We start from the raw sequence: 25636 nt of genomic DNA on the forward strand, positions 1-25636 counted from the left end.
TCAGACTAAGATCTGAGAGACCCGGGTTTGAATCCCCTCTTTGCCATGGAAGCTTACTAGGTGGCCTCGGCCCAGTCATAGACTCTCTGCCTAAACTACCTCCCCCCCACCATGGTAGTTGTGAGAATAAAATGAAGAAAGGGAGAATGTTGTAAGTCACTTCATTGGGGAAAATGTGCAGAGTAAATTAAGTAAATAAATGGCAAGTGATGGAGTATGAAAAATGGAAATAAGATAGTTGTGATTATATAATATAAAGTCTTTGGTTAACCAATATTGTAAACAAAATACCTGTACTAGAGCAATCATGATCCCAGTACGTTCTTGTAATGGGATGATGGTGGTGTGATTTGTGTAGAACTGCCATTAAGACCCCCACTGGACCTGAAGGAGTAATATTCAAGGCCCTAACACCCAGTTGTATGATTGTACTGCAAAAAGCATTGACTTTTAATATCTTTGTCCCATAATTTGAGAATGCAGGTAGAACAAAGGAGATATAAGCATCCAGTTCAGTGAATTACTTCTGCTAGCGTTTATGCAAGGAAATGTATAAGTTTTGCATTCCAAATATACTGCTTCTGTACTTCATTTTTAAATGCTTCCACTTGGAAGTAAGGCCTATTGTTTTAAATAAAATAAATTTAATTACAACATCTACTGCCTACTTTCCTATTTCCTACTTTTCATGTGGCTAACAATTAAAACAGCATAATAAAAATACATCAGAAAATCAGAGCTAATAGAAAACACAGAAGAACAAAGTGAGACATAAAGCAGGAAGGAGGGTTCATCTAGGGAGTGCTAGATAAAATAAAGAAGTCTTTGCTTGCCAGTGGAAGGTAGTAGTCCTGTTCGCAAGTTACAGTGAACATGCATGCAATCCATTTGCAGTAGTATACACTTGATTTTTCTTTATGAGTGTGTTGAGTAATTCTCATGTTGCATTCAAGACATGTACAGCTGAACGTGTGATTGAAACCTCACATTTATCCATTGGCTGGTCCCTGGTTTCATTTGTAAAATGAATGCTTATTGGCTGTTTTTTACAAACAGGTGAACGCTTATTCAGGCGAGTTGTATGTGCATTCATTGTAACAGTCGAACAAAGCTAGTGATAGAGGAGGACAGACAACTATTGCTGGAAAGGAAGTGCCATCATTTTAAAAAAAAACTATTATAAATTAATACATTGAAATAACTACAACAAACAAACAAGTCACCAAAAGACAGGTGCAAAACAAAATAAGAAAAAGGAAGGCGAAATTAAGATGTTTATAATTATTGCTGTACATTTTGTTTTACAAAAATATTTTAAAATATTTTAAAAATGTTTCCGTCTCCACCATGTACACCTGTGATTATTTGTCAAATCACATCTTTCCATAAAGTCCTAGTTCTTAGTGGAGGATCTCTGGCAAACAAAGATATAAATGGATTCCAAAAAACAGAAAGCATCAGCATTACTTGATTTTTGCTAATCAGATGAATTTCATCAGAATGATATTCCATGAACTCTCATATGACATAATAATTGTAACTTTTGTTGGGGTTTTTAATGTTGAGATGATGAATTTTGCTGCTTTTAAAAAATTATTTAATGATTTCTGTGAGAATTTCTCCTTTTCTCCTGTGAATAAATTCAACAAAGTCACTTTTGGATCAGGTATTAAGTCTGATTTCAAAATTGTATTAATCATTAAACTTCCCCAAAGTTTGGCTTTTTTGCAACTCCAGCACTTAGGGAAGAATTTACTTATATTATTATGACCAACACCATGAAGATTTTACAAATATACTTGAGATTTACCAATGCAAAGTATCATATATAAAGAGCATCACAGAATTTTCTTTTAGCCTAGCTGAAATTGATTTAAGAGGGGATTTCTTCTAAATTGCCTCCCAAGCTTCAACTTCTGTTTCCAGTCCCAAGTCCCTTTTCCAGGGCACTCTTATCACCATATGTAATTTAACTTAAGTATCAGATCTCGGTGCTATGCAGGGTCAGCCTTGGTTAGCAATGGGATAGGAGACCACCAAGAAAGGCCAGGGTGGCCTTTCCAATAGCAAACCATCACTATTAGTTTCTTGCCTGGAAAACCCCAGCAGGGGCCACCATAAATTGGATACAACTTGATGGCACTTTCCACCACCACCACCACATTTATAAATACTTGAAACCATTCCTTTAGTATGAACGGAACTAGTTTGGATTAAAAATTTGAAAAACCATTTAAAGGACATTTAAATTGGTATGATATTATAGGGTGTATAAAAATATCTAATTGCATGCATTTGAATCCAGTTTATCTCTATATTTTGTAGTTTTCCTTCAATTTTGGTGTCTGAAAGAGGTCGCTCAGAATCTATACAAGTCACAGGATTCCCTGTTTTGATACTGCTAATAGCCATAATTCCATCATTTATGCCCCTCGGACAAGGAGACCCTCTGTCAGGTTGCCCCCTCTCTAAACTCAGAATGCAGGAGCACCCACAGCAGGGCCTCTAAAGATCATTAAGATCACAGTCTTAGACCTTTCAAGAGGACAAACACCAGCGAGCATTATGAAGTTCACTCTTCCAATTTTATCATTATTGTTCTTTTAAATTACTTGTTTCTTTTCTGTTTGTTCTTATGCCTTGAACTTCTCCAAATGCAGCTTTCCCTTCCTTTATAGCCTTCATTAAAATGCACTGATTCTATGATAACTTTGATTTACTCCATTTCCAAATGAAATATAGCTGAAGTGCATGCAACTGTCCATTACCTTTGCCTGTGTGTGGCCTCTTCCTCATGGTGAACTTTACATTGAGCTTTCTGCGTATTCAGCCCATGAGGCTTGGATCTGCTTTATTCATCAGTTCTGGCCCCGTACTGCTTGAATTCTTTAACTGTACATTTCGAGGGAGTTGAACTGAAAAAGTGTCTTTTATCTCTGCACTAGAAAAATGCCACGATTCTGCTGCAGGCTTTGAGGACCAGTCCGTTTCCTCAGGCCATCCCGGGAGAACCCATCAGTTTCCTCAGTTGATTGCTGAGGAAACTTACAAGGGTTTTTCTTCTTATCTTTTTTAATGGCACCAACTTTGCAACCTTGCTATTTAAAAAAAAAATCAGGGAAAAAAACTTGATTGGTTGCTGTTCAATCAGGATGCAGGGGAATAAAGGGGAGGGTGAAAGGCAGGGCCAGGCCTCACACCAAAGAAAGCATTCTGCACTTCAAAACGGCTCTGGTTTGATTTTGCTGCAGGGAGAAAATCTGGGTATGTGTGCAGGGAGAATAACTGCAGGAAAGCTGGGGAAAGATCGATTCTGTGGCAGTTGCAGCCTTTCCCTGTGTGGAATGCAAAAAAGTCTGGGAAGCAGTTTGGAGACTGAACTGGAGTATTTTGACCATGCATGCAGAAGTCTGGAGAGAAATTGATGCAGTATAGGGCCAAAACCGATGGAAAACCCCATGCAGAAAAGACCTGTATCTTCCCTTTGGTGTAGATTCTCACCCTATTATCTAAGCTCTTGAGAGAAAGGATCAATTTTTTGGTGTTCTCTGCAAAGCATGATGTACATTGATTGTGCTATGTAAATAATAATAACTTTTAGCTTACCTGCTGAAATTTTTAAAAAATTCTGTGTGCCAGATTTGATGGGTAAATTAGGGTGATTCTTTGCTGAAACACAGAAGAAAATAGCTGCTAATCTTTTTTTCCAGTTGGAAACAAATCTGTACTCCCATCATTATCAACTTCTATCTGTTTACAATAAATTCTACCCTAATCCTGTTGCAGAATGGATTTTTTTCTTACGTTAAAATGACTCCAAAAAAAGGGTAATCTATTGCCAAACTAAGACAAATCTGAAGAAGAATTTTGCGGGATTTATTGCCTCTATGAAGTTTTATGGTATGTTTCACAGGCCAAAGAATGTTTAATGAATTTAATTGAGATCTTATCTCCCTCCCCCTTCCAAACATGTTTTTGCAAACATTTTAGGCATCTCTGCATAAGATTATAAAACATTTTCTACTCATACAGCTGTAAAATAGTGCCATAAGAACATGTAACAAATCCCATGGATGATTATTTGGATCATCCAGAATTACACAAAACAGTGTGCAAGCTTTCAGGTTCTCCAGAACTCTTCATCAAGATAAATGTTAAAAAGGGGGTAGGGGTGTCAGGCTATGGCCTTGTCTGGAAAGCATCCTATATGAAATGCTGAACAGGCATGCAGATTTAAAGTGCTGCTGATGTCAGACTGTATCCTTGGCCATCATCGAGGAAGAAGCAAAACCCAGATCTTTGTTATTGATGCTGATTGGTTAGGCCTGTTAAGACTGACTTACGTCTAGACAAAATGGAAAGCAGTTAGGAATAGCTGAATTATGTTTGAATTGGAATGTGACAGTTTTCTTCTGACTTAATTTAACTTTCCCTTTTTGTTTTAGACCTTCGGATACCATTGATGTGGAAAGGCTCTGATCACTTCAGCAACAAAGATAGTATGTTAGTTTTTGAAATGGCTATTTAAAACCAAGAATGGGAACCAGCTCTCTTATTTATGAGATAAATGCTATTTATCAGACAAATTCAGCTAGCAAGGGATGGGAATTTTTAGGAACGACTACACTGAACTTCTACTTCCCTTCTTGTTTGTGGATATTTATGCCAGAGCATGGACAAGGATGCATGTCGGGGGGGGGGGGGACCATAGGCCCTTGGGTGCAGCCTGTGTCATTCAGAGAACCAGTCCAGTGGATCCACACCAGCCCAGGATGTACTCTATTGTCGTCTTTCTCTGTCCCTCTTTTCATTTAAACTATTTTTGTAAGTCGCTTTGGGGAGAAAAGTGAGGTAAAAAATCTGCAGAATTCACTTTTCGTGTGGCATGAAATGCTACCATAGTTGTGGTTACACCTCTTTGAAATAAGAACTATAGATTTGCAATCTGCTTAAAATGTGTGCCCTGGCAAAGTGTAGAACGATGCAAGTATATTGTACTTCTCACATGCTGAGCCATGGGAATATTGAAACAGCAGAGGAGGTTACAGGAAATACTACTAGTAGTTAAAACTTGGACATGAAATGTAAAACAGTGTTTGGAAAGCATTACCTTGTCAGAAAAGTATCTAAATTAAAGTTCTTTATATTGAATGGATTATTGGCTTGTCTTCATGAATGCATGCAGTTTGTTGTGTCAAGGAGATTAACCCTGAGTCTTTTCTAGCTGTCTCCCGTCATTGATTTCACTTTGATTTTCTGTAAGGGCGGACAGGCTAAGTATGAGAAAATACACTAATGCTTCATTGTGCATTCGTAACACACTGTGTACCCTTAAAATGTTTTAATGGTTTTCTGTTTCTTATAAAAAAAATAGTCCTATTGAGTCCAAGTTACTTTGGCAGATTTTGAAGATAGTTCATTAGACTAAAAATAAACATCTAAACTATGAAGTCCACATTTTTCTTCTAGAAACAGCTGTACATTGTGTGTGCTTTTAAAGCTCACCTATAGGTAAATGTTTCGCCAAGTAAACAATTATGACCTTGTTTGGCCAGTAAAGACATGATGCAGTGCCCCACTGTGACCTCCATGTATGCAGTTACCACCTCCTGGCCTCCCTTCAGAGCTCAGAGAGCTGTGTTGGCAAGTGCTTACAAAAAGCAGAAGGTCCTTACAAAAAGCAACCCAGAGAAGGGCAGCTCTAAAGGAGCTTGCAACCCAACAGAGCTTTGTGAGTTCCGGCCCGTGAGATGAAAACCGCTACCTTAATATTCATTGGATGCTGGGTTGGCTTTGTTTAACAAGGTATAACATATAACATCTCCTGTAATGGTAACTATTTCTTGTTTTTTTCCCCCCAGGAACCCAGCGTTACGCAGTTTTTTGCTTATTCAAAATAGGAGCTCAAGTTTTTGATACAGATTTGCTTATTGTTGATAAAGCAATAACAGACATCTGTTATGAAAGTGTGACTGTGTTGTAAGTATCTTTGGATCCATTGAGGTCCTCACATAGCTGCGTTTTTGTTATTTTAATGTTAAGAAACTCGAGATTTTTCTTACACCGTATAAAGTTCAAACATTGGAACATTCAGAGTCCTACGCAGAATTATTCTTGTCTAAGCACATTTGGACTTAGAGTAGAATAGAATTGAACTGTGAGCTTTCTAAATCAGATTCATAAGGGTTTAATTATAAATACAGCTTGGAACATAGGAGAGTAACATCTGGAACTTGATCCTAAACAGTGCCTGTAACCAATCTGTTTGATTCTGGAGATTGCCACTTCTTTTAGGGCTCCACTGTGGGTAACTGTTTATGATGAAAAGACTTTGCTGCACAGTTTCAGATGTGCTGGACTTTTTCCTTATGCATATCTATAAGGTAATAAGTTATGTTAATTAAAATTGTATTGTAAGAATACAAGCGGTTGGGAAACAGCTGGTATCCAATTGATTGAATTAGCCCTACATTCAAATTAAGGGTCTTGGAGGGGAGGAGAAGGAGGAGTGGTTAAAAGTTTTTGGTTTACCTTATCTTGTTAACAACTCACACGTATTACCCACTTACTAGGAATAGGACAGGCAGCGATTTGCTCCTAAACTGGGATTTCATTAAATAAGCATTAATCTGGTACTGCATATTCAGAGGAGCCATTTAAAGAAAAGCTCTGATTGGTAGCAGTGAGAAGGTAGTAGTAGTCAAACGTCTTTCTTGGATCTAGGCAAAGGAGGCAATGGCAGAATGAGATGCTGTTGGCAACTTTCCCACACTGATTCAGTACGAAGTTGTTTAATAATTATTTTGATTTAGTTAAAGCCTGTAGCCCTGTTCTGTGTGCTGCTACTTACATACTTGCAATGCAGAAGTTTATATGTATACACAGATGTGTAGATACACGTGTTCCTGGAACCCCAAATGTAGCAAAGACTTCTTGAAATTAATACTCTAACTGTGCCACCTAAATAATTTAATTGGTTCAGTATCCTGGTTCAGTGCTCTAGTTCAATGTCCATTGTACTGATTAAAGCCCTTCTAAGTTATAGTGAAGTTTTATGAATTCTTGTCCAGTTTTGTCCTTTCTGATGTGAAAAATATCTAATTCTGTCAGAGCATATGATTATTATACATAGTATTAAACTGTTGCTACATATGTTATTAAACTGTTGAAAACCTGTGGGTTGTAGAACTAGCTGTGATTAATCTTATTTTAGTATGATTTAACAATTGTGTGTACACTAAAGCTATAAAAAATTATTTCTAGTGAGGAAGCTGGGCCAGATTTCCAGCTAAAGGTTGAAGTCTACAGCTGCTGTTGTACTGAAGATTCTTTAGTCATACCAAACACTCCAAAGAAGTTAGTTAAGAAACTGAAAATATCAATCGGCAAAGCTACTGGGAAGAAACTTGGCTCTGCGTCAGATGGTGACAACCTTGAATCGTTACTGTTCAGTGACACAGTTGTACTGTAAGTGAATTATTTCTTAATTTAAGCCTGCATTAGGATTTGGGGTAGTGGTTTCCTGTTGTCCTTATATAAAGCATTTGAAAAAGGTTCGTGTGTATGAGAGAGAAAGAGAATAGGCAGATATCTGTTCAAACTGAAGCTTTAGCATATCTCTAAAAATCTAAATTCCCACTACAAAGGGGTGGTGTAGAGATCAAAGAAGACATCTAATCTGGCACTTTGCCAGTCCACTAGGAGGATGCAGCATCAGGAAATACATCTGTTGATTATAAAACCCACCCACCCCCAGATCAGCCCAAAAGGTAACTGAAGATCTCAGGAATTTACTTCTTCCCTAAGTTTGGGGTTGGCGGGAGAGAGAGGAGAGTCTTACTGTGAGGAGAATCTGTTACTGTGAATGCTTTCTCTGGTAGAGAAGAGTGCTGGGAACAGATTACTTGCTGCACCACTGTGTCTTGGCTACTTGGAAGAGGTGGTTGGATGCCTGTTTCCAGTGATGAAGGCAAGCGGCCCATGTGTTCACTTGTCAAGTGAGCACAAGCACTGATCTCTGCCTCCTGGTTGTCAGCTGGACCTTTTGTCAATAGCCATGCGCTGCTCTCTTTGCACAGCAAACTGGAAGCCAGTTTGGTGTAGTGGTTAAGAGTGTGGGACTCTAATCTGGAGAACTGGGTTTGATTCCCCACTTCTCCACTTGGGTGACCTTGGGTGAGTCACTCACAGCTTCTAGGAGCTCTCTCAGTCCCATCCACCTCACAGGGTGTTTGTTGTGGGGATAATAATAACATACTTTGTAAACCGCTCAAGTGGGTGTTAAGTCGTCCTAAAGGGCGGTATATAAATTGAATATTGTTGCTCTTGTTATCATCATCATCTCAAGGTTGCTTTCTCTCAGTGGACAAGGCTGGAAGTGACAGATGGTTGCATGAATTAGAGAACAGACACTAATAACGCCATAGTGCTCTAGCACTGTAGTGAAAAAAAAAACATATTTTACTCTGGGAGTAAACTAATGGTATATTTTGCATGTAGCTCTCAAGCCTTGAGTAGAAGTTGGATCTCTCTCTGTTTCCCCCCAGCAGTTCCCTGAGTCATTTAAAGCTACTGTTTGGAGTCACAGGACCTTCTTAGACAAAATGCCAAGGGGCTGCAATAAAGAGTTAGAACTGGGCCACGTCACCCTCATTTTGCTCTTGTGTCAGCCAAAAAAAGAGGGGTAACATTGCCTGATTCCTTACAAGACATTTTTCTTCATGAGGCTTCCACAACTCCTAACATCAGTTTTTTGAAGGGGGACAGCTGGGGTTGAGGAGGTGCATGGGCAAAATCTGTGATTGTACAATACTGTGCCTTGAGGATGGTCTAGGAGCTGTGGCACTTCAGTGCCAGACTCAGCACCTTTGTGGTAATAGGAATACCAATAGCCACTTATGTGGCGAATATACTGCCGATTATATTAGATAAGAAACCTGGATGGGTTGGAGATTAGGATCAAGTGTACTGATAGAACAGGCTGCCTGAGAGCCAGAGGAGTTTGTTCTTAATGTGTAGGTTTTAAAATAAAACGTTTTGAAAACATATAGAAAGAACTGGAGTTGCAAAATACTGTTCCAGCCCTAGCAAGTATAGCTCATTTATTTCTAAGGAGATACTTCCATTTAAGGCAATAATCTAATTCAAACATTTAGGCAAAATATTGCTAGCAATGCTAATTAGCCTGTTAAATTTGAAAACTGATACAGATTTGAAAGATGAAGCAACTGGCAAATGATAACAATTTGGAAATGACATTTTGAAGTGAGCCAAAAAGGGAAAGAATCTCATGTTTTAGAAAATGGTACTGTGGAGCATATTTCAACAGTGAAGTAGTCTGTTTTCTTTGGCAAATCTTGCACTATTAATAGTATGGATCTTTCAAAACTAACTTAAACATTCAGCACAAAAAAGATATTGTTTTTTTTTTAAAAAATTAGCTATTTAAAATGGAACAAGATCGTTCAATTACAGTTGGCTTTTGTGTGTTTAGTGACTGATAATCTTTTGGTGGCAATCCAGCAGCTTGTTTTTGGCTGTACAAAGACTTTTTCCCTTGATGTGCTAATAGGAATTGTGTAGCAGTGGTATTTATGTGGCAGTGTAACACTGACATGTAGCTTTTACCCTGTAAAACTAATTATTTGGGGGTGAGGGAGAAGAACCAAGTGCAGGTAAAAATTACTGGGGCTGTTAGAATAAAATGAAACTTGTTCAGTTGTTATCTTAGTAATACTGCCGCTGAACAGGCCACAAATCACTTAAAAACCTGAAGCAGCTACTTAATGGCTTTGATCCTAAGAAACACGAAAAAGTTCCGAGAGGGGATTTTGCCACCTCTTCCTTCTCACTGTGGTCCTGGAAAAAGAAATTCTGAGGCTCAGGAAATATTCAGAGAAGTGTCGTGGATTGTAGTACAGGGGGATGCAGGTGGAGTGGCAAACATTTTCTTCTCATTTGAGGAGAGGAGGACATCCTGATGCCTGGGTACTCCTTCTCCCATGATCCCTGGAGGCAGGATATTAGGTCACTCCTTTCCTGCCTCGGAGGAGAGGGAGGACCCCTCCTTTCTTCAGTTCTTTTCCTGCTTCCTGTGAGTGCAGGACTCTGCTGGAGCTCTGACTGCCTTTTGGCCCTTTGTTCTCCCCAGACCTAATGTTCCTGGATCAACTTCTGCGATCCACGATTGCAGCCACTGCCAGTCCTGTGGGCCTGAGCACACTCCAGGGATCTTCAGTGGTTCTTGCACCCTTACCAGCATTCAATTGCCCTTAAATGCCACTTGAGACTAAGAGTTGATCCGCAGCTGTGGAGTCCTCTTTGGTGGACCATCTCTTCGCATCTGATCAAAGGCAGAGAGACTCATCCAGAGAGAGACTCACTGATCATTACAGATGCAAGCCTCAGGCTGGAGAGTCCACTGCTGACCCAAGGAACATGCTCCTTTTCAGAACAGGCCATGGGCATCAATTTCCTGCAACTCAGGATGAGTTTCCTGGCACTAAAATTATTCCTGAAAACATCTCAGTGCCTCCATGTTTGCGTCCAAACAGACAACACCGCATCCAAGGCTCATATCAATCACCAGGGAGGCATGTGATCCCAGACACTTCAACGGGAAGTGGCCTCGATCATGAAATGGTCAGAAAGGCACCTAGCATGCCTCCGAGTGGAGTACATCAATGGTGGCTCCAATACACAGGTTGATTGGCTTGGTCAGACTTGACTGGGTCAAGGGAAGTGGTCCCTGTCCCAGATTCTGTTCAACTAAGTGACTCATCAATTTCATCTGCCCTGTACAGACTCTTTGCCTCTCCCCTCAATGTGAAGACAAAACGCTTTTTCTCCCATTACAACTATCCACAAGCAGGGGAGACTGACGTGTTCCTACCCAGGTGGCCACCTGGACTGCTTTATGCCTTTCCTCCGATCCTGCTGATCTCCAGAACTCTGCAGAAATTCAAGCAAAAGAGGGCGGACGTGATCTTCCTGGATCCACATTGGCTGAGGAAACCCTGGTTTGGTCCTGATTGTACTGTCACTCCAGCTTCCCATGACCCTCCAGCCTGCCAGATACTTGGTCACAGGGACTGATGTTTCCCGGATCTAGTCTGCCTGCGCCTGACTGCTTGGAGATTGAGCAGCAAGGCCTTATAAATCTAGGGTTCTCTGTACATGTTATGAAGACTATGATGGCAAGCAGGCAACCATCAACAGAAAGGATATATAGCTGCACCTGGAAGGCATTCATCAGATAGTGGCAAAGGAAATGCAAGACACTGATAGAGGCGGATGTCTTTCCTTCTTACAAGATGGAGTTGAGCGTGGACTTGGAGCTAACATGCTCTGTAGACAGGCAGTGGTCCTGGCCTCTGTTCTTCCTCTAGTTGAAGGCGGTCCTTTTTTCATGCCACCCAGCTGTCAAGCATTTCCTTAGAGGAGTAGCGGTCCCCCCACCCCAACCCACCAGTGGTTCACTGTTTTCTGGACTTGGAGATTTCATGTGGTTCTCCAAGCACTTACAAAACTTCCATTTGAGCCACTACAGAAGGTAACTCTTAGGTTCCTCACACTTAAGGTGCTGTTCCTTATGGCCAGCACCTCTGCCAGATGTGTATCAGAGTTGGGCGCCCTGTCTATAGCTAAAGGCTATCCTTCCAAAAGGATATGGTGGTTTTTTGACTGGACCTTTCGTTCATCCCAAAGGTGAATTTGGTGTTCCCCAAATCTCAGAGAGTGTACCTTACATCTTTCTACCCCAAGCTGTCACATCCCTAGGAGAAGAACTGGCACACCTTAGATGTGCAAAGGGCTTTGCCTATCTACATTCAATGCACAGCTTCAATCCAGAGATCAGAAGCTCTGTTTCGGCATGCCATCCAGTAGCCAAGAGTAGGAAGGTGTCCAAAGCGTGTCTCAGCAGGTGGCTGAAAGAGCGCATCATCTTGGCTTACACTTCCCACGGGCTTAAACCTCCAGTGCTTCCTTTCACTCCAGTGTGTCAATTCTGGTTATCTGTAGAGTAGCCGCTTGGGCGGCTACATCTACCTTTGTATGCCATTACAAAATGGTTTCTTATGCATTGGCTGATGCTGCCTTTGGGCGGTGAGTCCTTCAACAGGTGGTGTAAGAGGATCAAAGACAGAGAGCTGCCCGTCTTGAGGGCAGCTTTGTCATATCCCAAGCATCAGCATGCCCTCCTCTCCTCAAATGAGAAAGGAACTTTGGACTTACTATGAAGGTTCCTTCTATTTGAGGTAAAGGAGGACATCCTGGACCCACCCTTATCTATGTTAGGATGAGCCTTCTTGTCTTACATGTCTTAACTGTTTTTTCCCATGCTGTTACAGTTTATTGTTAAATTCTCTTTTATACCGAAAACAGATTGGTCTTTTTTGGCCTTGCCCTTTACCTGAGTTAATCTTCAGATTAAATTCTGTTTGAGGACAACAAACAAAGACACACTTTGTGGGTTTCAGTGGAAAGCTCTGGAAGTCTCTGAACTGAAGAAAGGAGGAGGCAGGAAAGGAATAAGCTAATATCCTACCTACAGGGATCATGGGAGAAGCAGTACTCAAGTATCAGGATGTATTCTTCTACTTCAAATAGAAGGAGCCTTCACAGTAAGTCCGAAGTTCCTTTCTCTTAGACCTAAGCTCCAGCTATGTTTTTGTAAGAGCGTGGATGCAATTTCTGCCAACTTCTTGGGGGCTGGAGGCTGCAAGGGGAAGTGGCAAACTATCGATGAGCATGCTATGTTTAAATTTCTTACAGCCTAAGTGTATATCAATCTTTTGAGAATAATGAGAGGAAGGAAACCCACCGCAATGATTATTGTACACATCATCTGTTTTTACTACCTTGTATCTTTATTATTTATAGTTTACCTGCCTTAGTTTGCCATTTGCATTGTTTCCTAATTCTGTAATCCTATTCCCATTGCATTGTTCATTGGTTGCTTTAGTTTATGCTATCTGATTGTACTGTTTATATCTTATAATCTGCCTTGAGTCTCCAAGAAAGTCAGGTTATAAATAATGTAAATAAATTAAGCTAAGAATGGTCCACAAAGGGGTAAAATTATTTAAAAGAGCTGGAAGTTTCTTTAATAAGAACAAAAATATATATATTCCTTTGAATTAAATGTACTGAATGAAGCTACTTTATCTTAACCAGCGGTGCAAAGTACAACTTGCTAGCACATACAACGTTGGGACTGGAAAGCGTTGAGGACAATTTCAAGACTCACAACCTTACTATTGTGGGGAACGGTAAGTTAAAATGAAATAGGGTAAAAAAAATTGTAATCCTGCTGCAATTTCTGCTAAGCCTTGTAGAGTATATGAGGGAAGTGTTTCTATTTGCTCTCTCAAAACAATAGTGAGGAAGAACTTATATTAAAGATGAGTGAACATTATTCTTCCCTAGCCATTTTCTCTGTATGTCTTTCTCTCTCTCACACACACACACACATGTGCCCACACACTCATACCCACACCCCTTTTCATAATTTTTTTCCCAGTTTAACAGCCTACCCTTAGGTTTACCTAGAAATGCATCCCGCTTTGTTCAGTGTGGCTTGCTCTCAAGAGGGGACAGGATTACAAGCCAAACAATCAGACTATAGGGAAGGGGGGGGGGAGTTTCTAATATCTTTCTGTATATCAGATCCAAAATTCTTCTGAGCTTTGTGAAACACGTTTGCGTATTTCTCTCAAATCTTAAACAACTCTAGTGACGCATACTTAACGGAAGTTCCGGTTCTGTCCTCTGCAGTGGATACAGAGATCAGGCAGCCCTTACATGCAGTGATTATACCAGAAATGCACTCCAGTTGCCCTTTTGTATGTGGGGGTGTAGAGGGTGAGAAATGCCTCAAGATGCCCTGCAGTATCCCGGATCAAGCCCTAATTTGGAGTCTGTGAGCACCATGACACCTTGACAATGCATTTTCTGGTGCCTATTTGATTGAGTCTCAGAGATAAAATCCAAAGGGTCTTGAGTAGAACAGAATGAAAAATGAAACTTCTGGTCACTCCCTTCTAACTAACTGGTAAAGTATTCCCCACTCTGGGCAGACACAGCACAGCTGTGCACCCTCGATTTGACCATATGTACAGACTTCTTTAGGTCTTTGGGATTGGAAGCCACTCCTTGTAGCTGTGCATGGAGTAAACCTTCCTCTTCTTTTAGAAACTGTAACCAAACAATGTATTTACCTCAAAGCAAAACGTGATCTTGCCATTTTCTCGTGGCACCTACTACCTTTTCTTGAAATTCCAAAAGTACCCACAGGCTCAAGATCGAGGATTCATGCTCTAGATTATATTTTTATTTAAAATAGAGTTCTAAAACTGCAGTCCTAAACCAAAGATGAGCTCAGATGTACAAATTCTGTCGCTATAATGACAATAGATGCTACAGCAATATAGTAAACTTAACTTTCAGTAGACCCAAGACAAATTAATTCTCCGAAGCGTAGTGACTATGGATTATATAATCTTTATAGTGAGCATCGGTCCCCTTTTGGTTCTCCTAAATGAGATTTTTGCCTACAGAAAGTGCACAAGGTGTCATGGTGGAGAATGATGGTTCCTTCAAATCTGTTTTGATGTTCATATATCCAGTCTTTGCTCCACGTACTGTGAAATGGAAAAATAAATTCCAACTCTAATATATTAAAACATTACACCCTGCTCATTTCTGAAAGATTCAAAGCTACGAAGCAATTAATAATCTAACAGTGCACATTTTTCATGGTTTTCTTTTTAGAGGAATCATCATTTTGGCTTCCCTTGTATGGCAGTATGTGTTGTCGTTTAGTCGCTCAGCCGTCCTGCATGACCAAGTATATGATGGCGGGGTTTCTTAATCAACAGGTAAAGAAACCTCTTGAGCTATCACTTCATAACATTTAAAGTTTGTTCAATCAACAATGAACACATTTCTTGGAGCTTTGTTCCATATGGGAAAATTTCTGCCTTGAATTACAGCTGTACACACTGTTAGACACTTTCAGTGTCGACCACAGAAAAATTAAGGAACATTTGAAAGGTTTCCCAGACTAGTTATTGATGAAAATACTTAAACTGTTGAATCTATTTAAACATTAAATGAGTCTGAGTTTTAAAAATGACTCTTATGAAACTTTTAAGCTTATTACTTGTTAAAATATTACACTTAAGCTGTAGAAATACTATATTGTATTGGTGGGGTTTTTTGTTCCTTCTCTTATACCTGTTGGTTATTTTATTTTCCTGTTGCTGAATATTAAATACCCAACAACAGTTGTGTTGAATCTTGAAAATTTTATGTTCCTAACATGTTTTAGGTCAGCCTGGATTCTAAAAAGCAGGGCTTTGGTTTTCAGTTTTTGCTAAGGGAATTTGTGGAAATAGTTTCACTTTGAAATTGCTACTATGTTTTTGTGTTATACAAATATTGTTAATTTTTAACTTCTTTCCACCCATTTGGTTTCTTTAAAGATGACATGACCAGTTGCATGAGCTTTTCTCCCTGACAGGTGGTGTAACAGGTAGGAAGAGAGTGTGATTTGCCTCATATATGTTTTCTGTATTTGAATTTTTCTCATAGTAGCATGGGAAGCAGCTCCAGAACCACTAGCAGTAAATGGGGACTGTGGCAGCCAATATTAAGAAATTATATTTTGTTCGTATACAGGAAGGTCTGTGAACAATACCTAAAAGGAGTTTGCCTATATAGCCTGGGGTTGATCTGGTTGTTTTAATTTGGTTTAAATCAATTAAAGTCATGGTTTAAATTGCTAGTCAGGAAAATTCAATATAACCAATTTTGTACAAGAAAAAAATACTTGTTTGATATCACTTTAACATATGTTCTTTGAATCTCGGGTAGAGGCATTCAAACCCACCCACCCACCCACCCACTCCTGGGAATTCCAGGTTTCAGGGATCTCAAAAAATCTGGGATTCTTGAAATCTGGAAAAGATTCTCTGATTCAGTTAAGAAAGATCGAAGAATCCTGGATTTATTCAGCCATTATTCCCTTTCGGGAAAACTATCAGGGCTATTCAGGTGTGTGTGTGCTTTTTTCAAGAAAACTTCATTAAATTGATAGGGAACTTACTCCTGACTATCTTCTAAAGACCACCAAGTTTCAGGAAGATTGGATTCCGGGGTCCAGTTATATGGACCCCTAAAGAAGGTGCCTCCAACCACTCTCAATTTATATTCTATTGGGGAAACATTTTCAAGCAGGCTTTCAGGCAGAAACATACAGGGGCAAGGCTGGCAGTGGCCAGAGTCACTCCCAAATGCAAGAGGAAGCTCAACAGAACCAAACTAAAGCAAGAGCATGAATGGAATCCCCCCGGAACCAAAGTAAATCAAGGAGACCAGCATCAAACCAGAGAATCAAATCAGAACAGAATTCCACCCAAACTAAACTGAAGCAAAGGACACTGTTGCAACTTAGCCCTAGGGCTGTGCGCTTTGGTATTTGCTTTGGGTAGAAATACCCAGAGCGGAGGCGATCTGGAAAGATTCTGGATATCTGAATCGGGGACAGCATGCTGGCCTGGATTTGGAAATCCTGAATCAAATCTTTCCGAAGCTTTCGGAAAGCTTTGGGGCTGAGTTTAAATGGCCCCACCGCTGCTTGCAAGCAGCAGCGGGGCCCTTTAAACATCATCCCCCCTACCTACCTTGTTGGCGGCAGCTGCCGCCTGAGCCTGCAGGGCATTGGGGAACGCCGGAGCTGCCTCCTCCAGCCCTTCCTGCCCCTCAAATGGCCGCTGCGTGCCTGCACCTCAGCGGCCATTTGAGGGGCAGGAAGGGCCGGAGGAGGCAGCTCCAGACTTCCCCAATGCCCCGGAGGCTCAGGAGGCGGCAGCACAAGGCTGCAACGGCCTGGAGCCTCCAGGCCATTGCGGTGGCAGCAGTGGCCCGCAGCACAGCTGACCCTCCCGTCAGGTAAGGTAAGGGGGGTGGGGGGTGGAAGGGTTGCCCCAGGGGGTGGGCTGTAGGTGTGGGGGAGTTGCCCCCCTGGCTTCAGTATGCTCCGAATATTTACAGAGCATACCAAAGCAAGTAAAGTACCTTAATTCCAAAGCAGCTTGCCAAAACTAGAGGAATTTCATTAAAATTTTCTGAAATTGTTTTTTTTTTTTACATCCTGCTGCCCTGTTAGGTTTTTCTTTGTAAAATCAACAGAAGCTGTACTTGCAATCCTAAATGGAATTACACCCTTCTAGATCTGTTGAATGATGTAATCGTTCAGGCTAGCACTATCAAACATTTTGAAATACGCTGCTCAAACAGTTTCACTTTTGTTTCTTCTGCCTGCTCCTCTCTCCATTAACGTATCTCCAGACTCCTCTCCCTTGCTCAACTCTACCCCCCAATTATCCTTTATTCATGTATTTTCTTGTAAGTCTCCACTTTTAAAGAACAGGAAGATGCACAGTCTGACTGAGAGACAGTACAGCTGATCAAGTCTTTTACATCCATATGTCCGTTATCTCTGAAAATACAAATCCCATTAGAGATGCTTAGTTTTTCAGTTCCCACACTGGATCCTCTCAGATGGAGTATTGTGTCTGTAGACAAGCTTCTGGGAATCGTATAAGATTAGGCCCCTGTATTTCAGACTGACCTATTTTTAGATCTTTTTTCAAAGAAAAAGGTTATGTGTCTAAATTGTTTTATAGTATACAATTAAAATTTTTAATCCTCATTCTATGAAGATATCTTTGTTTGTTAGAACTGTATAGGCTTTTCCTACAAATTTTAACGAATTGTTTTTTAAAATAATTTTTACTCATGCAGACTGAGAAGAGATAAGAGAAGGGTTTACAATGAATGGGTCTGCATTAGCCATGGCAGTTGATTTGACCAATTTAGTGTGACAGGCTTCCCTCCTTTTTTAAAAAGGCTTATACTTCATTTTAGAATACAGCCTGCAATACTAGCATTTTCTGTGGCCAATCTGCTTTTCTTTGTATGTCACTTACACTGTGAAATCCTATCTCTCTTCTTTTCCATATTCCATATCTGTAAAGTATATAAATATGCTCTAGTTCCTAATCAGTTTACCTGGAGGAGATATTTGTGGACGCTCTATCCTCTGTAGAATGTCCGATTAGTTTGTTACTAGGCAGAAGTGGATTGTTATTTGTGCCTCACCCTGTTCTGATAGGCTTTTCACATTCTTTATTTGCTCAAATCAAACTTAAAAAAAAGTTTTTGTCAAATGTAATTGGAATTAGAGTTAGCAACACCTCAAATAAAAACCAGAATCCTGGGCAACATCATATTTTAAAACTGGCAGTTCTGCCCAACCCTGAGATTTTTCATTGTTACCAATTCTGCAGGTCATTTCCCATGTCCTTCCACTTAGTTATTTTAAAATATATATATATCTTCAGAGTTGTTTGATTCCTTGGAATTTTGCTATCTTGCTGGGTCTGAATACCAACAGACACCAAAAGATTTGTACATTACATCATTTTTTGGATCCCAACTCAACTTCAATAGCTCAGTTTTTGGTCTGATAATTCTATAGTATAATAACAATGAGGGAAAATGGTCCCCAATACACACTAAACAAAGGAGGAAATTCCTAAGAGACCACTAATACAATAATGAAAATTGTCTCAGTATAAATAAATATAATTTATAGTTCAAACCAAGTGTAGCAATATTTTGGTCAAAACATATGTAATAATGTAATATCCTTCTACTACAATTGAGCAATGGTTTGTTCATATCACAACCAGAGCCTGAGGAGAAATCACATTACTAGTCAATTATCACAATGTCCCTTTCAGGTAAATGTGATTTCTCCACAGGCTCTGGTTGTGATATGAACAAACCATTGCTCAATTGTAGTAGAAGGCTATTACATTATTACATATATTTTGACCAAAATATTGCTACACTTGGTTTGACCTATAAGTTGTATTTATTTATACTGAGACAATTTTCATTATTGTATTAGTGGTCTCTTAGGAATTTTCTCCTTTGTTTAGACTGATCAGTCTATAATCAGATACTATATCATGTTTCTTCAATATAAAATGTGTTTTAATGAGTTATCAACATCCTTGAGCAATGCCATCTACATAGAGACCAATCATAAGCTTCATATGATACCTGTTTTGTTTTATGTTTTGCTCTTTATGAAGACTGCCAGAGGTTCAATACTAAGGGTGTGCACCGACCAAATTTCAGTTTTGGTTCTGGGGGTTCCAGAAAAATTCCTCTCCGTTACTGGTTTGTTCCGGCTGAGACAGCGCCAGTTTGGATCTGATCCGTTTGGTTGATTTTTGCTTTCATGAGTTTTGGCCCATTGCTTGTGCATTGGCTGCACATGTGCAAACACTGGCTGTTCTTTTCAAGGGGTGGGGTTGGGAGACAAATTTCTGGAGCAGCTGTTTTGACACAGTGGCAACAAAACTGCACAGAACACAGTCCATTCACCCACCAAGTTTGAGAGCATGCAACAATGTGGTTCTGTGTTTATGGACCATGAGGAATGCTCGAGGGAGGTGTTCATCAAGGTGAATGTGCAGAACAGCTGCACGTGCATGCACACACTGTGCTTTTGGGAGGAGGGTTGGAGGAATACAGTTCTAGTCACGCTTAACCAAAACTCGTATCATCCCAAACTCCATTGATCCAATGAATTTCTCCTTAACTACATGAAAACTCACAGAACAATGGGCCCCAAAGAAAGTGAGTGTTAGCAGGCAAACACTATGGCAGGAAATTTACTGGCAAAATGGCACTGGCACAGTTCGCAAGCAGGAGAGCTTTCCATTGCCAAATGGCACACAGCAGGGAAGTTTTTAAAAAATCCTTTTTTAATGTCAAAACCAATAAATTATTATCTTAGTCCTGCTGTTCTGCCATGTTTCCTTGTGTCTTGGAGTGTCATTCATGTGATGAGGGTTGAATCTGCCTCACCCTAATCTGCTTTGCAGCAGCCCTGGACTTCCTGTTTAGATACGCCTCCAGCCTGTCCTTTCCTTGTATGTAAATGCATGCAGAAAGGGAGCGCTAGATGGTGTTTTTTCTTTCATGGGAAGGGAAGTAGAGGGACAATGGCCCTCTTCCCCACCCCACCCCACCCCAGGTTGCTGGCTGCCAGTCTCCTTCTGACTAAAATCATTAACCCAGAGTTGAATGGGAAAAAAAGAGGAAGAAGTCACAGGACTACAAGACAACAGAGTCCCATTGGTGTGCCAGAAAATAAAAACATTGATCAGATCGTTGATCAGATCGGTCTTTTCATGTGGCATACTGACTGGAAAGACTTGGGGGTGCGTGTGTGTGCAAGTGTGCAGTGCATACACCTACTACGGCTCCCCATCATTTAACACTGAGTTAACAGTTTTGATCAGAAAAGCCCCAAAAGCCAGAAGGATTTCTAGGCAAAATGAAATTCCTCCTCAGCCTGCTATCTTTGGAGGACTTCTTAAATCATGGTGGCACTGGCATCATGTCACCTTAGCGAAGGACAGCAGCAGAATGTCACCTCGGTTAAGGACAGCAGAATGCACATTTACCAGCTCCACATGCCTGGGACCTCATCTGTGTGGCTCTCCTTTAATAATTGCTTTTTCTTTCCATTTTTACCATAATCTGCATAATATGAGCCTTTGTGTCAGCCGGGAACTTGGGAGGCTGAAGGAGACCCCTCCCTCCTCAAACTCATTTGCACGCCCATGTAGATGTTGCTGGCCTTTCCTTGCCTTGTGCATAAAATTGCATAGAAAGGGATGGTGATGGTGACTCCGACAGCACCGTGCCACCTGCTGCTCCCCTTGCCAGCGCAAAGCAAACCTTTTGAGATTCAATCCCTACAAGTCACCCAATGCCTATGCGATTGCCCATGAAGCGCTGAAGAAAAATATGCACTCATGCGTGCCATACACATCCCCTTCCCGCTAATGGAGTTAATGCTAAGAGCTCAGTCTCCCTTTTGGATCCAGTTGGTTGCATGATGAGTGCCAACAAACTTGCTGTTAAGGAAAACAACATGTTGCCAGATGACTCACCACAGCCTGGCCTACGTGCATGGCCACTGCTTGGTAAGAACCCAAACAAGACAACCTTTTCTCCAGCGGGGTGGGTGGGTGTTAGAGCCTCATTTCCCAACTTTCTTTTGCTATTCCAGAAGTTGCTTTAATGTGCAGAACCAGTTAATTTCTGTGTGTATTTTTGGCATTTTTCTTTTGGTTATGCACACCCCTGTTATATACAAATTATAGAAAGGAGAGAAGAGAATGGGTATCCCTTGCAAGTGCTTTGAGAAAGTTGAAGATATCATGCTGTTGTCTTACCTAAGTGTTTTAGGTTGTGTGAGTGTGTGTGGAGTTTTGATACCTATAAAAAGTATACTTTATATTGAATGCTTTCCACCATTTGAAATGAAAATCGCCATCCCAGTCTATCAAAAGCTTTCGCAGCATCTGCAAACATTAAAACCATGCCTTTGTTCTTAGTTAATGCTCTACTAATGATACCAAGAGCTGCTTTTGAGGTGTTGGATTGCATTTTAAGACTCCCCTTTGGTCATGGTGAATATATTTAACCACAATAAAATTAAATTTGTTTGCTAATAAAGCATTAAAAATGCCCAGAGCTGGGTTTTGTGTAGAATTTTAAATTTATTAATAAAGATTATTTTGCCTTATTTCATAAGTCTGGTATCTGATAACTTTGGAGGCATTAACTAAAAGTATTCTTAAGAGGATGCATTATGGTCTGCACCAGAGATATATAGTGCACAGCTGGAATGTGTATAATTTTAGTCTACACATTACTCAATTGACATCTTGTACTTATTTGCAATTGTACGTTTGAAATAAATTCTGAATCTATACAATATTGTATTGTGGATGTCTTCTGATCAGTCAATTTCCTTTGAACAATTACAAAAAAAGATGGATAACATAAGGAGGTTGTTATACTTTCAACTATGAAATTATACAGCTGTTAATCTGAGAGAAAGCCAGCTATGTAGTTCACATTCTTAGAGAGTCTTTTATTGCAAAAAAATTAAAGGTATATTGGCTGGTTTCTATCAAAACCGGTAAACTGTAGTTACAACAATAGATAAAACCAAAGCTTGTTACAATATGGAGAGAAGTGCTAAAAACGAACTTTAAAGAAAGTAAATAGAAATACGTTTTCACTTCAAGTTTGGGCTGTGCTGCAAGAAAATGGTTCAGAGAGATGTTTTGGTAAAGGAATTGGGGATACTGCAGATGATTTTACTGTGTACTGTTTGTCGGTGCAAGCATGATCCTGCAGGGTAGTCTCCATGCTGCTTAATATGTCATCTTAAATTGCTTATGTTTTGTTTCAGCTCTGGGTTGGATTTCTGCTTGTTTTCCAATTTCTGCTATCAATACTCTGTTGTATTGTTGAATGTTCTAGCTGCTGATCATATTGATTTATACTGTGTAGTCTGCCTTCAGTCTCAGTGAAAAAGGCAGATTATAAATAATGCAAAATAAAATAAAAACCAAAGATAACTACTAGCAATGTGGAAAGTGATCTGCAGATTATTCCCATATATCCAATAATTCTGGGGGAAAGTTATCATTAAATGGATGATGGGCGTAACTATTTCAAACAATCATCCTGTCTGATTATTTGTATGATTATGTGAGAGAGGATTAAAATCATATGATACTGAATCTCTTTACAGGTCCACAAATGTCTAACAGCAAAAAAATGGCAAGAAAATCAAATTGTTAAAACTTACATGAAGAAAAATTGGCAAATAAAAAAAATTGTATAAATTGAGGACAGTTTACACCTATCTTTGCAAGTAATTAGACAGCCTTTGTTGATATTTAGGAGAGAACACTTAGTTTAGATTTTGAGATATTTCACTGTTTTTTGTTTATGTGTAGTGTAAATATGTATGATGCTGTTTCTGGAAACCTTGTTTTTGTTTGAAATATTTCTGTATAAAAGCAATTGAGGAAAAAAATGTGTTCTTTCAAAGGAATAATTACCATTACAGTTGCTGAGGGGGGTACCTTTGGGTCCAGCTTCTTGCCATTCTTGTAGAACGCTGTTGTTGTTGTTTTCATTGCTGCTTCTGTTGGCAACACTATGGACCATCAAAAGATGGCTAGTTAAACTCCAGTCTTCAGTAACCAGTGTTTAAGTTTGTGTTAGTCCACAATGAAACGTTGCATAGCAAAGGGCCATAATGTTGTTATGAGGGCAGCTATGTGACTCTATAGGCTGCCTTTTTAGTTGAAAAGGTAGCTTTCCGTATGTATGTATTGTTTATTCTTTTTTTTCTTTTTTTTTGAAAATGTAAGTAATTGAAAAATCAAATTATACTAAAGTCGTTTGTAGCAATAACAGAGATTACTACTTTTCTTTTTGTAGCAAATGATAGGGAAGATGACTAGCTGGAGGAGGCTGTACTGTGTGCTAAGAGGAGGCAAGCTCCTTTGTTACTATACCCCAGAAGAAATAGAAGCTAATATGGAACCAGCTGTGACTGTCTCTGTCAACAAGGTAATATATCATCAGCTAGTTGACTTCTGATGCTCCTTTTGTATGTTACCTTTAATGCAGTACGTATTTTGCCAAGTTCTTCTGAATGCCAAAGGTAATATGTAGTTTCAAGCTGCAATCCTATGCACAATTATCTGCAAGCAGGAGTAAACCCCGCTGAATAAAATAGGACTTTTTTAGGAATTAAGATGCCTAAAATTGCGCTGTTCAGTTATTAAACTGTTCCATTTAGCTAAAGGCTAAATACGTAACAAATGTGTTAAAATAAACATTGAATAAGTAATTGCCATAATCAGGTTACATGTAGCTCTATGATTTTTGTTAATCAGTTATGTTTGCGTCAGTTACCAGTACTTAACAGCTCTTTTTAACAACTGAGCTTTACATTTTTGCTGCAGTTAATGTGAAGAAAACGCCTTCTTTTACATTAACCCTATCACAAATAAATAAGTGCAATTTATAGCTAGGCCTAGGTCTACTGCACACACCTGTGGACATCCAGCAGGGTACTGGGAGGTCATACTTGGACCAGTCTGCCAATGTGGCAGCTGTTTGCACGATTTCTTCTTGAGCTGTTCTGAGGCTATTTGTATACAAGAGCTTCAGCAGCAGGCCAGATTGTGGGAAGGAACTATGGAGTTGGCCGGTCTATGCAATTCCTGTGTCCAAAGGCTTTTGGAGCTGAAGAAGCCGCTGGGAACTGGTTGCCACATAAATGTGTAAGACTAGAAATGGATGAAGTTTTTTTTTTAAATAAGGGTCAAGTAAGTTGTGTGGTTATTGTACTGCTAAGTAGACTAAAAGGCTTGGTATCCAGAATCCCCTTAGCTCTTGGCTCAGTCCAAGAAAACTCAATATCAGGTATTCAGAGGTGGAGATTCCAGGGATGGGGGTGGAATGCCATATTGTTTGGATACTTAGCTTTGACAGCAAATCACTGTGTTGCGCTTGAGAGGCTGTGGGCACTTTAAGTAGCATGCTTAATATGCAGTTCCTTGACTATGTTCCATCTGTTGCATAATGTATCACTTCTTCGGAAACGTATCAGCCTATTACTGCTGCTGAAGTTAGCGTCTTCCATCTTAAATAATCAAATGAGGTATAAAATGCCTCTTGCTTGAGAATCTCTTTTGTTTTATAAATGTATTTGTGACACAAGATACATAGCAAACGCTAAATGAACTTATGTCACCGGGTGGCTTGAAGTTCTAACCTGTCAAATGTAAATCTATTTGACTTAATTTTATATTGGTATCTATGGTTACCTGCATTAATAGGACACAGCATTTATGGATGAATTACTTAATCTTCTATTTTTAGAATGGAAAAAATTTAAATGAGCAAATTCATCAGATATGCTACAAACAGCTGTGTTTGTATTTTGAGCAGTTCCTCCAGTAATGCCTCCTTTAAAATGTTCCCTTTCAGGAATGTTTTGCAGGTTTTCAAAGATTGTCAACCCTAAGGGTTTTTCCACATGACAATATATGTAACTTTTTATAGTTATGTATTTAATCTTTGCTGATGTGAGTTGACATGCAGTAGAAAAAGCAATATGTGTTAAAAGTGAAATGAGATTAAATAAGAAGCATCCGATCTCTATTACTGTTAGATTTTTGCCTTGTAGCAGAGATGGGTTTAATGATCATTTTATTATGCTGAGCAAGGTGATGGTTTATTTTTATTCTTGATTATTGAAATTGTTGGATAAGGAGACCGATCAGGCATTTTGGTATGTCCCTGGTAAGATTAGGCTGCAGTCCTGGTTAGTTCAATTGTATTGATATCAGCAGGATATTGGGCATACATAATATTATGTGGGATTTTAACCCAAGTGGGTGGGGTTTTTTTTCTTTTGAAGGCATGAAAGCAGACATCACTGAATTGGCAGGTTCTGGTAATTGTAGGTTTCAGAAGGTAGACTGTAAACATTACCTTGGCTGCTTAGTAGCTAGTAGCTACTTTTCCCTGAGTGTGTGACTTGGATAATGTTTGGTCACTTGAACCATGTGGGCAGGGCCTGATCATTTGAACCATGTGGGCAGGGCCTGAACCATGTGGGCAAGGCTGTCCCACAGAGAGGAGTCCATGGGCAGGACCCATCTAA

The 25636-nt window shown here is 39.8% G+C and overlaps 1 protein-coding gene across 1 annotated transcript in view; it reads left to right on the forward strand.

The window, feature by feature from the left end:
- Window positions 1-25636, forward strand: part of RTKN2 (rhotekin 2) — a 45581-nt gene that overhangs the window by 12813 nt on the left and 7132 nt on the right. The window contains exons 4-9 of the mRNA XM_054983794.1: window positions 4446-4499; window positions 5862-5979; window positions 7264-7467; window positions 13177-13271; window positions 14773-14879; window positions 23398-23529. Coding sequence (XP_054839769.1) covers window positions 4446-4499; window positions 5862-5979; window positions 7264-7467; window positions 13177-13271; window positions 14773-14879; window positions 23398-23529 — 710 coding nt within the window. The remainder of the gene's footprint in view (window positions 1-4445; window positions 4500-5861; window positions 5980-7263; window positions 7468-13176; window positions 13272-14772; window positions 14880-23397; window positions 23530-25636) is intronic.

Source organism: Eublepharis macularius, chromosome 6 (assembly GCF_028583425.1).
Source record: "Eublepharis macularius isolate TG4126 chromosome 6, MPM_Emac_v1.0, whole genome shotgun sequence".
Taxonomy (NCBI): domain Eukaryota; kingdom Metazoa; phylum Chordata; class Lepidosauria; order Squamata; family Eublepharidae; genus Eublepharis; species Eublepharis macularius.